Source organism: Diaporthe amygdali (assembly GCF_026229845.1).
Source record: "Diaporthe amygdali strain CAA958 chromosome Unknown NODE_60_length_211398_cov_62_513432, whole genome shotgun sequence".
NCBI lineage: Eukaryota > Fungi > Ascomycota > Sordariomycetes > Diaporthales > Diaporthaceae > Diaporthe > Diaporthe amygdali.
Window position 1 is genome coordinate 128,970 of NW_026517080.1, and position 13,548 is coordinate 142,517.

Consider the following 13,548-nt stretch of genomic DNA (forward strand, 5'->3'; position numbering starts at 1 on the left):
ATGAATCAAAGACGTGATGGCTGTGGCATACGTAGGTCAGCGGTCACCATGATCTCGATGGGCCCTGTGGTGGCAGGGTGCCAGAAACGGGAGCAGCCAATGCAGCCATTGCTGTTGACGCGACAGGAAGCTTCGTTCCTTTCGTTTTCATGCCCATGACGTCAGACGACGGTGTGTGAGAAAGACGCCAAATAGCGTCATTGGACGTCCATTGCTTCCTGCCCCTCTGGCCCCTCTGCCCTGGCTGCGTAGCTCAGTAAATTACGACGTGTGTGTATGCTGTGTGTGTGTGTCGCGAACGCAAGCAGCAACAGCTTGTTCCGCTACCGCATAACAAAAATACCCTATGGTGATTACATCACCATGTGCCCGTTGGGACGATGACAGCTGTGGCGCGCCGGGGGAAATGCTCCGGTGATGTCATGCAGCTGTGGCCCAGCATCAGGGAGCTCAGAGCTGTCAGGAGCTTGGGCCAGCTGCTAATTCCATGCTCCGTGTTACCTTGCCTTGCCTGCTTACCTAGGTACAATAAGGTGCTAGTTACCTAGGTACCTAGGGTTCTGCCTGCCTGCCTGAATGCTGTCTTGTTCTGTTAGCAGTCCATCAGACCGTCCATCATTTGCAGGGACGACTAAAAGGTCCATACTCATAGGCTACCTAGCAATCTATATACATATATATATGTCTATGTATATGCCCCCTTTGCTTACTATGTCGATACGAAGATATCGCACTGATATTGTGTATTGCCAAAGTGTCCGCAAGGGACACTATGGGATGTACTCTTTGATTATGAACATCTAGTCTATATGTTCTCTGACGCACCAAGGTACACAGGTGTTATCCAAGTGTTTGGGTGGTTTGGCGTGTAGGGCTGAGGGCTGGGGCTGGCAGACGGACTCAGACCCTAACCCTGGGATGGAAACTGAGAAGATGCCCCTGCCTGACCTGCAGCAAAATCTTGCTGTGCGAACATCAAGAGAAATGCACCATATCCTCACTGGTTGGACCCGAGCTGTTACATTCAAGCCTTGGGAGGCTTCAGCCGTTGAGCCGCAACGCATAGGTCGTCTTAAAAATTCAGATGGTGCCTGCTGACTGCAATGTTTCTCCAGGCTCTGGCTATGGCTTGGGTTCTGGTCACGGTCACATAGACTGACTACACAGTGCATACATGCACATGCATGACCCCGTCTGCCGGCATACACCCTCTTCACTTCTGTACTTCTTGACCAATTCACCACCTACCTAGGTATTGGTAGGTAGGCAGTCCATCAGTCCATCAGTCCACCTTTCCATCTTCAAAGTTGAGGGCTAGGCCGAGAGGCTCTTGGGCAGTAAGTAGAACTGGACGCTGCTGCCTTGTGGAGGGGCAGGCACAATACGCTGTTGGCCGTTTGACTCATTCGACGTTTGGCCTCAGCCGGCCTGGCCTGGCCTCGCCTCACCTCATCTCGCCTTGCCGTGCCTCGCCTGCAGGAAGGCACTCAATCACAGTATCAATCAATGTCAGCGTCAGTGTCAGTGCCAGTGCCAGTGAATGCCTCATCCGCCCCCTTCCCGCTTTCCTTCTCACATTCTGGCAGCAACGTTTAGTAGCCCATCGTTTCGCAGTCGGAGACTTTGTAGACATCCAATTTCACTCGCTGCCTTCACTTCTTCACCCTGCGAGACCCCGCAACTTCAGTCTCTTCGCTCTCACCTGTGCCTTCATCAAGACTCTCACCCAACACCTCACCGCACCCTGCCCCCCTTCCTGGCACCCGGGAAGCGAACACACTCTTCATTTCTCAGCCGCGGCTTTTCAACCCTTCGCATCTCGGGACATCTCAGAACACCAGCGCCCGCCATCAAGCAGGGCATGGAGCAACTGGCGCATGACAAGGCTGAGGCTGCAGGTGCCAGAGACGCACCCGCCGGGGCCACTGCCCCCTACGCGGAGCAGACCCCAGAGGCCGTCGCTCGGTTGTGCCGCTCTCTCGAAGACGCCGCCAAGGACAAGAAGAAGGCTGGCTTCAGCGCCAAGAAGAGCAAGTTCAGCGTCGCCGGCTCCCGCGATGCCCTGGCCGTCGACTCGTGGAAGTTCCAGGAGTACGACTACAAAAAGCGGGATCTGCCCACCTACGCGCGCGGGCTCTTCACCACAAGGACCCGGAACAACGTCCCCGAGATTGCCATCCGCGGCTACGACAAGTTCTTCAACGTCGGTGAGGTCCACGAGACCCGCTGGGACATTATCGAGACCCAGACCTCCGGGCCCTACGAGCTCACCCTCAAGGAAAACGGCTGCATCATATTCATGAGCGGCCTGGAGGATGGCACCCTCCTTGTTTGCAGCAAACATTCCACCGGTGACCGCAGCGACGTCGATCTCAGCCATGCCGCAGCTGGCGAGCGGTGGGTCGAGCGGCAGCTCCACGCCCTGGGCAGGACCAAAGATGATCTCGCCCGCGAGCTGAGGGAGCGGAACGCCACGGCCGTCGCCGAGCTCTGCGACGACGATTTCGAGGAGCACATCCTGGCCTACGGCCCTGACAAGGCCGGTTTGTACCTACACGGTATCAATATCAACGTCCCCGAATTCATCACTTACCCCAGCACCCTGGTACACCAGTTCGCCGATGGGTGGGGCTTTCGCAAGGTCGGCGTCCTTAAGATGGAGACGATCACCGAGGTCAGAAGGTTCCTGGAGGAGTGCGCAGAAAGCGGTGCGCACGAGGGCAGAGACGTCGAGGGCTTCGTCATCCGGTGCAAGCGCTCGTGGGACCCGTCCACCGTGAAGCCTTTCGACTGGTTCTTCAAGTACAAATTCGAGGAGCCCTACCTGTTATACCGACAGTGGAGAGAAAGCACAAAGGCACTGATTGCAGGCAAGCCGCCCAGGTTTAAGAAGCATCGTGCCATCACCGAGGAGTACCTCGTCTTCGCAAAAAAGAGACTTGCAGCCGACCCGAAACTCGGCAAGCTTTACAACCAAAACCATGGCATCATCGCCTTGCGCAACGACTTCCTCGCCTTCAAAAACATTGACGGTGCTGACGCGGCCAAGTTCGAGGAGCTGTACGGAGGCAGCGGGAAGACCGAGGTGGAGCGAGACGTCATCCTCGTTCCCATCGCGACCATCGGCTGCGGCAAGACGACCCTTGCGGTCGCCCTCTCCAAACTCTTCAACTTCGGCCACGTCCAAAATGACAACATCACCGGCGCCAAGCGCCCTCCACGCTTTACCAAGATGGTACTCGAGCAGCTGGAGGCTCATTCCGCCGTCACTGCCGACCGTAATAATGCCCAAAAACACGAGAGGAAGCAGATTCTCACAGATGTCAAGATGCAACATGGGGATGCCCGCCTCGTAGCCCTCAACTTTGTGCACGACAACATCGACAGGGTTCGAGAGATCACGCAGGACCGTGTCTTTGCTCGTGGTGACAACCACCAGACTATTCAGGCTGCCACAGACCCGAACAAGGTCAAAGGGATCATGGAAGGCTTTCTGGCCCGCTTCGAGCCTTTAGACATCGACCGGGCGCCAGACGACGGCTTTGATGCCGTCGTCGATCTTGACCCACTCGCGGGAAGCCGAGCGAACCTGGAGACTCTGGTGAACGAGCTCCATCGTCTATACCCCAGGTTGGTCCAGAATGTCCCCGAGGACATGGACCGTGTCATCGAGGAAACCATGGAAGAGTACCGCCCTGATTTACGGCACACGATCCCCGATCGGAAGAAGCCCGGCAAGGAGAACCAAAACGGCACCCAGACCCAGCCCCAGAAAAAGGCCAAGAAGAAACCCCTGGAGTTCATGTCGGTCGACGTGCCAGCAAAGGAGACCAATGCCCTCCTCGAGAAGACCTTCAAGGACGTCGGCTCCGAAAAGGCCCGCTTCTACAAGCTGCTGTCGCGCACCCGCCGCATCCAGCCCAAGTTTCATGTCACACTCATGCACCGCGCTACCTCGAAAGACCACCCTGAACTTTGGGACCGATACTCGAGACTGCAGGCCGAGGCCGAGGCCAGCACAGGCATCCCTGACAGTGCACTAGGCGAGGTTGAGATCGTGTTGGAGCGCGTTGTCTATGACAACCGCATCATGGCAATTGTGGTTAGGCTCAACGATCCGGAGAATAAGTGGCACTGTGTCAACAAGGTTGCACACCTGACAATTGGCACCCGGGATGGCAGCATCAAGCCCAAGGAGAGCAATGACCTGCTAGGACGGTGGATATCCGAGGGAGCTGGCGAGCACTCGGAGATCGAGGACATTGGGTTTGAAGGACGGCCAAGCGTCATGGGCGTCGTGAGAGCTGTCATGGCTAGATAGAGACACAGACACAAGGCGGCGGCGCGCCGGCGGGAGCGAAGGCAGGAGGGGGATCGGGGGGAGAGGACGCGAATCCTCAAGGGCAATTAAAATTTGTAGCTAGCTACCCTGCAGGCACATTTTAGACTCTGACTGCACAAGTCACGACCTAGCTGGGCCCAGGGTTGAGGACTAGGCATGTCCACTGTTGAGATCGTTCGTGACCTGGACGAATGCATCCCATTGCCTCCAAGCCTCGCCGCTCTTGACCGCCCATCGGGCTCTTCTCACCCCTTCCTTCCACCTACCCCCGCCAGGACCTGCCTCTTGCACCACGATGCCATCATCGCCATGGCCCATTTCGCTCGAGTCTGCGTCGCACACCCCGGAGACCACGAAGAGGGCGGCAGTGTTGATGAGCACAAACTCGAGGATGGGATCATCGTCGGCGAGCTCGTTTTTCAGTATCCTCTTCAGGATCTTGGCGTTCTCGGCCGGCTCCTTGCCAGGCGATACCGTGTCGAGCGGGTGTCTGGACAGGCCAAAGTCCTCGGGCGCGAGTTTGAAATGCTGGACCTGTACCTGGCCAGCGGTATCCTCGGCGAGCCTCCAGCACAGTGTGGGGCCGGCACAGCTGACCTCGTCCAGTTCCTCGTCCCCGCAGACGACCATGGCCTTCCTCACGCCGTTGAGGCGAAGTGCCTCGGCAAAGACGGGGCCGAGGTCCCTCCTCGCGACGCCAATGACCCTCGCCTCGAGCATGGGCCTGTCGTGGACATCCATGGGGTTGGCCAGGGGCCCGAGCAGGTTGAAGATGGTGCGCCAGGGCAGCTTCCTCCTCACGGGGGAGACGAAGCGCATGCCGGGGTGGAAGGAGGGCGCGAAGAGGAAGGCGTAATTGGTCTTGCTGTAGATCTGGGCGATCTTGTCGGGCTGGACGGCGGCCATGTCTGGCGGGGTGGGGAAGCGCATGTTTGCGATGAGGTCGGCGGAGCCAGACTTGGAGGTGGAGGCACGGTTGCCATGCTTGGAGACGAGGAGGAGGCTGGAGGCGAGGATGGAGGCGGTGGTAGAGATGTTGAAGGTGTTGTGGGAGTCGCCGCCAGTGCCGACAATGTCGCACTGCGCACAAGGAAGAGGGTGTGGTCAGCGGGTGGGTGAGTCAGGGCGGGGAGGCTGGCTGACTTACGAAACCGCCGGTGTAGCTGCCCTCCCTCCGGCCCCTGGTCTGGATGATGCGCTGCAGCAGCAGGGAGTCGACCTGTGCGGCGGCCCTGAGCATCTTCCGGGCGCACTGCGACAGGACGTCGGGGTCGCGGTCCAGGCCGGTGAAGTGCAGGCACATGAGCAGGGCGCCGGTCTGGACATCGTCGATGCGGTCGGTGAAGAAGTGCTCGATGGCGTCGGAGATCTCGGCGGCAGTGACGTCTGGGTGGCGTGGCCACAGGCGCGAGAGCAAGGGCTTGATGTCGACGACGGGAGGGGCCTGGGAGGCACCGGCGGCGGCCTCGATGAGGTCGGGCTGCGACTCGGACTGCAGCTCCGAGCGCGGCTGGCCGGGGGTGGGCGCAGCCATCTGGGCGGGATGTCTGGTTTGTGCTGGTCTGGTCTGATCTGGTCTGGTCTGGTCTCGAGCCCACACCCCAGGGAGGGTAGGTTGGTGGGTCCTTCTCAGATCAGGACTTGTGAGGGGCGTAGAGGTGCCGAGATATTGACGTGTATGACTGCAGGTGTGCAGGTGTGTAGGTGTGCGGGTGTGCGAGACTGGAAATCCCAGCCTCTATCGCCAGGCTTGGAGCCGCGCATGCTAAGGACATAGGATCCCTGCAGCTTCGTCGCCGAGATATTTTTTTATCTTATCGATGTCCCTGCCAGATCTCTAGCTGCAGGGGCAGCCTGGGTACATGTACAGTCAGTCATGGAATACTCAGTGGGTCAAGTCTGCCAGATGACCAAACGAAGGATGTACATGTACATGTGCAGTGCATACACAGATCTGATCGCATCCAACCGGCTCGGCTGGCAGCGTTCGGGCCTAAATTTTTGACAACGCGACCTGGAGCTGCAGAATGCAGCACGCAGCACGCAGAACCAGAACACAGCAGGCCAACTAAGGGTTTCGATGGTCAATGTCCAAAGGTCAATCGTCACTTGTCCACGGTCCATGGTCTTTTTCTTTTTGGTTTGGTTTGGTTCCACCATCTCGTCAATTCAACACCCCCCCCCCAAAGCAGCAGCGCGGCATCCCCCAAAGACAGGCCCGGTTCTTCTATCGCCTGAACTCCACACCTTGTCAATCAATCCCCTTCTCTCTCTTCCTGTCTTGATCCGTCCCGTCGTTCCCTTCCCGGAGCACGCGTCTCGAGACTGTCACCCCCAGCATGCCGCCCAGGGTACGATGTCAGGCCTCTAGGAGGCTCGCGGCCTCTGCGTGGAGATGCAGCAACATACACACGCCACCCCGTTGTGCGGCGCCGGCATGGCCGCCCTCCACGATCCTCAACACAGCTCCGAGGCATTATGCCACAGCGGCCTCAATAGCGTCACTGCTGAGGCTTCCCGATGATTATGTCCCGCCTACCAAGCCACCCAGCGCAAGACGCCCCGAGGAGCGCAAGGCCCAGCTCCTGAGAACCTACACCTCCCTCCTCCGCTCCACGCCTCTGATGCTCATGTTCCAGCACAACAACCTCACTGCCGCCGAGTGGGCCGCCATACGCCGCGAGTTGAGGGCCGCTCTCGCCACCGTGCCGCCTGCCCCGCCCGCTCCAGACGCCCGCCAGCCCATCGACATCACATCCAACATCCTGCTGCAGGTCGTGCGCACGCGCACCTTCGACCAGGCCCTGAAGGTCATCGAGTTCTTCGACCCCGCCGCTGTCGCAAAGTCCAAAAACACGGGCGCCAACGGAGCTTACACGCACGACCTCTCAATGGCCGCATACCAGGCCGTCAAGGCCACCGAGGGTGCCGTGCCCGAGGACTCCACCTACGCCCAGCTGGCGCCGCTGATGATCGGCCAGATCGCCCTCCTCACCTTCCCGGCCGTCTCGCCACAGCACCTCGCCGCGGCGCTGTCGATACTGTCGCCCAGTCCGCCTGCCTTCCCAGCGCCCACGAGGAAGAAGAACCCAGGCTACTACGACCTCACAACACAGAGCGGTCTACAAAAGCTCCTGCTGGTGGGCGGAAGGATTGAGGGCAAGGTCTTTGACTCTGACGGTGTGAGATGGGTCGGCGGGATCGAGGGTGGTCTCGATGGGCTGCGGGCGCAGCTCGTGGCCATGTTGCAGAGTGCAGGGCTCGGTCTCACAACCGCTCTAGAGGGCGCGTCCAAGAGCTTGTGGGTGACGATGGAGTCAAGGAGGACAATGCTGGAGGAGGGCGCGGATGATGCCGAAAAGAAGCAGTAGGGAAGGGACCCGGGCAGAAGGAACGAGCTTCACACGACTGTCCACAATCACGGGCAGCCCTGGCGTGAAAACAAGTGGTGAAAGAAGCCATTCAAACAATGCACAAACAAACCACTTGTTGCATGTATTCTGCGCAATTTGTATCCTTATGGGGTCTCCTTTTGAGGCCGACCACGCAATCAAAAGGACAGCACACGGAATAGCCTGCAGAGTCGCATAGTGCCCAACAATACCGGCGTTGGGTTCCGGCGGGTGAGTCGTGGACCTGGGCGTGTACAGACGTATTCGCAGAGAAGAGGGCCAAAGATCCTACAGCTTTACCCCCAGACACACTCAGAAATATAGCAAGAGGTGAAAGGACTACCTTAAGTGTATAGATGCGGAAAATTCAATCTGTATTGCATTGGCCTCCGCGGTTGGCCGTGAAGCATTTGTGAGGTTCATCACTGCATTTGCCCGCGCCAAAGATAAGGGATCCCTGCGACCTCCCATAGCAGAGCCGGCGGCGCCCGGCAGGCAGGGTCGCAACAGGCCGCCCCATCTCAGCACCACCGCTTGCCTGCCTCTGGACTCCCTTGGCCAGACCCCTGAAGCTTCCTGCTCTTGACGCGATAGCCCTGTCCTCCCCCCCCCCCAAAGCAGCTTGTCGGCTCCCGTCACCGTCGGCTGCCCGGGGCCATCACGCGAATCCCAAAGGCCATGTTAGCTTCTGTCACGTAAACGCGACGACTCCGTGGGCTGCTGTCCCGCAGAACCAGACACGTCCAAATGAACTTCGCACCCTACCAGGCCTCTGCCCCAGAGGAGTCCCGCTCGCCAGACACGGCGTCCCCTCGTGCCTCGTTAGACCGCCGTCCCTTCTCGCCCTCCACGTACCAGAAACGCTCGAACCAGGCCAGCCCACCGCCACTGCAACATCCCCAGCCGCAGCGCAACTGGCAGGCCAGCGGATACCGCATCACGAGTCCAAACTACCAGGCGAGTCCAGCACCTGCTGGCGCTGCCCGGCCGGCGGATGGATACTTTGGCAACATAAGCAGCGGCCTGGCTGCGGACAGGGAGGGCATCAACGAGTTTGACACGAGTCTGGGCATCAGGCTGGACTACGAGGCGTGCCTGGCTTACCTGGCACTGCCGCCGCTGGGGGCCATTGTGCTGTTGATTCTGGAGAGGAAGAGCGACTACGTTAGGTGTGTCTTGAGACGGCTCCAGAAGCCCAGCATGTGCCGACCTGGGTGGTCCTGTCATGCGCGTTCCGCGCCCGAGCGCAGCTAACGCCCCTAGCAGATTTCACGCCTGGCAGTCGGCGCTTCTGTTCACAGCCGTATTCGTCGTCCACCTCCTTTTCTCGTGGTCGGTGTTTCTCGGCTGGCTTCTCTTCCTCTGCGACCTCGGCTTGGTCGCATTCTTGACGCTCAAGGCATACCGTGATGCGGACATGTTGGACAGATTCGAGGTACCATTCTTTGGCCATATTGCGAGCAGGTTCGTGGATGAGGAGTAGGGCTGCTCGTAGCAGGGCAATGCAGCTCAGGGGAGAGGACGGCGTGGGACATTTGTGTGTGTATGTGTGGTTGGTTTGTTGATTGCTTGGTCTGGGCTTTTGGTGAGGGCTGGGGAGCTTGTTCGGTCAATTAGCAGGCGCAATGATTTTAAATGATACCATGTTTTACGCCCCAGAATGCACTGCAATGTCCTCGTGCATTCGATGCGTGTACTGCGTGCACACCTACCTAGGTAGTCTAGATAGTTCTTGTAAATTGTTTTCCAGCTCACAACGACAGGTCCCCATAGTGTTTTGAGATAAGGCTTATCGGCCGGGGCGGTTCGGCTGACTAAGGTCTAGTGACGCGCATCTGTTTGCCTGCCTTGGGCTTTGGCTGGGGGTGGCCCAAGCCGGCCAACCTCCAGCTCCCGAAGCTGTCAACGTCCAACCTTCCAACCTGTCTCTTCACATCCACGCCTGCCCAAGTGCTCTTTTATCACCACCCTGCCCCATCTTCAGCCGTTATCCGTGATACAAATACGCGAGACTTTGGCTGCTGCTAATCTCCCAAGGGCGAAACCTCTGAACACGACCCTCATCCCTCATTGCCACCATGGCGTCTCTTGAGGAACTGGACGATCTCGAGCGTCGCGACCGTGACGACAAGGATAAGAAGGATGGCAAAGATGGCAAGGGCGATGGCAACGACAAGCCTTCGGGCGACGGCGATGCTGAGATGAAGGATGCAGAGGAGGAAAACGTTGTCGATGACGAGATCCTCTCGCTCAACACCCAAGACATCCTGAACCGCAGGCGACTCCTCGAAAACGATGCCAGAATCATGAAGTCCGAGTTCCAACGATTACAACACGAGAAGGCCACGATGAACGAGAAGATCAAGGAGAACCGGGAGAAGATCCAGAACAACAGGCAGCTCCCCTATCTGGTCGGCAACGTGGTTGAGCTGCTCGACCTCGATCCCACGGCAGAGTCGTCGGAGGAGGGTGCCAACATCGATCTTGATGCCACGAGGGTTGGGAAGTCCGCTGTCATCAAGACTTCGACAAGACAAACAATCTTCCTGCCACTGATCGGGCTGGTAGACCCCGAGGATCTGAAGCCTGGCGATCTCATCGGCGTCAACAAGGACTCCTATCTCATTCTCGACACTCTGCCTGCCGAATACGACTCCCGAGTCAAGGCCATGGAGGTCGACGAGAAGCCAACTGAGAAGTACAGCGACGTCGGTGGATTGGACAAGCAAATAGAGGAACTCGTGGAGGCCATCGTCTGGCCCATGAAGGAGGCGGAGCGATTCAAGAAGATTGGTATCAAGGCACCAAAAGGTAAGTCGGCGGCCGGCACCGTCAAGGTGCCTTTCTACGGATGTTTACCACGGTACACTGACGAGACGGCGTTGTAGGCGCTTTGATGTACGGGCCCCCCGGGACTGGAAAGACGCTACTAGCGCGGGCCTGCGCTGCCCAGACCGACGCGACATTCCTCAAGCTTGCTGGTCCACAGCTGGTCCAGATGTTCATTGGCGACGGTGCTAAGCTCGTCCGGGACTGCTTTGCCCTGGCCAAGGAGAAGGCTCCGTCCATCATTTTCATCGACGAGCTTGACGCTGTCGGCACGAAGCGCTTCGACTCGGAAAAGTCCGGCGACCGAGAAGTGCAACGAACCATGCTCGAGCTCCTCAACCAGCTCGATGGCTTTGCTTCAGATGACCGCATCAAGGTCCTCGCGGCAACGAACCGCGTGGACGTTCTCGATCCCGCGTTGCTGCGTTCCGGTCGCCTGGATCGCAAGATCGAGTTTCCACTGCCCAACGAGGAGGCCCGTGCCCAGATTCTGAAGATCCACAGCCGCAAGATGACAGTAGATAGCGCTGTCAACTGGGGCGAGCTGGCACGCAGCACGGATGAATTTGGCGGTGCCATGTTGAAGGCCGTGTGCGTTGAGGCTGGCATGATTGCGCTACGGATGGGCAAGAACAAGATTAGCCACGAGCATTACGTCGACGCCATCGCTGAGGTGCAGTCCAAGAAGAAGGAGGTGAGCCCCGGCCCTCGTGGTCCTAACCACAATCCCCGACAATCTCCCTGCAGTGAACAATTGTCCGCTAACCAACGGCGCAGACCGTCAACTTCTACGCCTAGTCCACCAGGTGGCGTGAGGAGGTGCCGCGGAAGGCGATGGGCGGGGATGGCTATGGGTGCTCAGGAGCCAACGATAGAATATGCGCACACTAGAGGGCGGCTTGGGCGCAACTTGTATGATTACCACTGGCACACTGGCCGGGGGGATAACGAGCTGGGAGCTTGGCTACCCAGAGACAAAATTGGCATCGCGGAATGCATCATGCCTGCAAGAGTACTACTGCCTTTGCCTTGTTCGTGCTTTGTGCTGGATTGATGTGCAAGATACCGCCGCTTCTGAATGACTAGATCCCCCCAGCTTGACTCTCTACGGATGGGCTCCTGGGGTTGGGGGGAAAATACAAGGCAACTGCTCGGGGGGAGGCCCGAAATTGGGAAGGGCTGCGACTGATGTCTCCAACAGCTGGTCCGAGCATCATCGGTTTGCAAGGGCTGCCACGGCTGCCTCCTCGCGGTGGCCTGCACCGATGGGCGGCACCGGGCTCCGATACGCGACAGGGCGCCTGAGGTAGCCAGGTAGCGCTGCCGCGTCCTACGTCACAACCGCAAGTGAGATGGAATGCATTGCATTCTTTCAGGGGCTTGATGGCGGTCCATTATGATGCTGTCGCCGAGGATACTAGGTGACATGGTTGGCAAAATGGAAGATAGACAGGGGCGCGCTCGAAGATGAGGTCGGTCCGAAGGAGGTCCAGGACGGCGCGGACACCGATCACTTCCAGACCGGGCATGGCACGCATTGGAGGACAGCCGTGGTGAACCAAGGCGAATCGAGGAGCTTCGTGAGACGTCGCCGAGGGCTGCCTCTCGAGGAAGCTTAGCTGGCAGGGCTGTCAGGCTGCCCGACTACAATGCAACTTGTGCGCGTTGCAGCAGGAGAGAGAAGACGCAGCAGCTGTTGAAGCCGATGCTACTCAGTGGCGAAGATGGGCCAGACTAGTAGGCCCTGGAGCGCCATGCAGACCCGGGGGGAGGAAATGTGGTCAGCTATGTAACTCTGTTCAAGGAGGGGATGACATAGGCGGGATGGGCTGGCCGCAATAGGCAAGCAGCCCGGTGATGGCTCGACCGGATTTGGGAGAGGTCCAAGTAGTCTAGAGGCTAGTTATCCTTCCTTTTTCTCTCATCTCACTTCCTGTGTCTCTGTCGCTCGGTGTGTTTGTCTCCCTCTCTTCTGTGTTTGTGTGTGTGTGTGTGTGTGTGTGTGTGTGGGCGCGTGCGCGCGTGTGCGTGTGGATTTGTGCATCTTTCAACAGCTTGGGTCTGTGACGAAACGAGCTACATACATCATTGGAACCAACCTATTCATCGGCCCATGCAACGTGCGCTAATACCAATGTAACAGCCGCCACCTGGGCCAAAGTATCAAGGGGGAGCGGCTGGGGCTGGGGCTGGGGCTGGGGCTGACATTCCCGGCTCCATGGGCAATTCAACGGTTCGTCTCCCCGTTTCACGAGAGAGAAAAAGATGGGCAGTGGCAGGGCAGCATGCATGGGATGATCAGGTATGAGATGATCGGGCATGGGACGGCCTCCCGCGGATGGGCAGGCACCAGGCCGGGTTGTTGTGATGGGCACGATGAGGTGTGGGATTGGGAATTGGGAATTGGGACTTGCGTCAGTGGGGACAAGTGATTGAGTGGCAGCGGAAGTCGGACGCGAGCAGAAACAGGAATGTCGGCCTATATCAGAGCTTGCTTAATGGGGAATTTCGTGCCTGTGGTCGGGTCAAATCCACTCGGCACAGGCACATAAGAGGCGCTACTATAGATAGATGGGGGGTCTGGGGGGGGGTGTGGAGAGGGTGTGAGAGGGTGTGAGAGGGTGGAGCAAGGTCCGAGCAAGGGTGTGGGAAGGGCGGTAGGGCCAGCTAATATAGAGTACCGAACTCTGACAGACTGACAGAAGTCAAATCCTGCTACGTAACGTAGATATATGTACCACCACGCACACACACACGTGCTGGCATGGGCTGGGCTGCATCGGCTGCCGTCATCGAGCTCGCCCCCCCCCAGACTGCCACAGACTGTCCACAGGGGTTATGCTGCTTGGATCTCGGCGGCCTGGGCCAGCCAGGGGTGGGCTGCAATGCTGGTCGGTCCCCAGGCGCACGATGCGGTTGGCTGGCGCCGGCAAGATTCACGCGATGCTAGTCGACGTTGAGGCGCCACCATACAACGTCTTTGTT

General features: G+C 58.6%; 5 protein-coding genes across 5 annotated transcripts; 4 read left to right on the plus strand and 1 right to left on the minus strand.

The window, feature by feature from the left end:
• Window positions 1–1,861: 1,861 nt before the first annotated feature.
• Window positions 1,862–4,321, plus strand: J7T55_007022 (trna ligase; the record flags this gene model as incomplete). The annotated part of the gene is made up of 1 exon (XM_053135873.1): window positions 1,862–4,321. The coding sequence occupies one exon, from the start codon at window positions 1,862–1,864 to the stop codon at window positions 4,319–4,321; it is 2,460 nt and encodes an 819-aa protein (XP_052986520.1).
• A 171-nt stretch (window positions 4,322–4,492) lies between these two features.
• On the minus strand, window positions 4,493–5,876 carry J7T55_007023 (nthranilate phosphoribosyltransferase; the record flags this gene model as incomplete). The annotated part of the gene is made up of 2 exons (XM_053135874.1): window positions 4,493–5,422; window positions 5,490–5,876. 2 exons carry the CDS (start codon window positions 5,874–5,876, stop codon window positions 4,493–4,495), a joined length of 1,317 nt encoding a protein of 438 aa, XP_052986521.1.
• Window positions 5,877–6,681: 805 nt separating this feature from the next.
• Window positions 6,682–7,713, plus strand: J7T55_007024 (uncharacterized protein; the record flags this gene model as incomplete). The annotated part of the gene is made up of 1 exon (XM_053135876.1): window positions 6,682–7,713. One exon carries the CDS (start codon window positions 6,682–6,684, stop codon window positions 7,711–7,713), a length of 1,032 nt encoding a protein of 343 aa, XP_052986522.1.
• Window positions 7,714–8,481: 768 nt separating this feature from the next.
• J7T55_007025 (uncharacterized protein) lies at window positions 8,482–9,217 on the plus strand (the record flags this gene model as incomplete). The annotated part of the gene is made up of 2 exons (XM_053135877.1): window positions 8,482–8,903; window positions 9,001–9,217. 2 exons carry the CDS (start codon window positions 8,482–8,484, stop codon window positions 9,215–9,217), a joined length of 639 nt encoding a protein of 212 aa, XP_052986523.1.
• Window positions 9,218–9,812: 595 nt separating this feature from the next.
• On the plus strand, window positions 9,813–11,361 carry J7T55_007026 (26s protease regulatory subunit 6a; the record flags this gene model as incomplete). Its single annotated transcript, XM_053135878.1, has 3 exons — window positions 9,813–10,545; window positions 10,623–11,257; window positions 11,341–11,361. The coding sequence occupies 3 exons, from the start codon at window positions 9,813–9,815 to the stop codon at window positions 11,359–11,361; spliced, it is 1,389 nt and encodes a 462-aa protein (XP_052986524.1).
• Window positions 11,362–13,548: the final 2,187 nt, after the last annotated feature.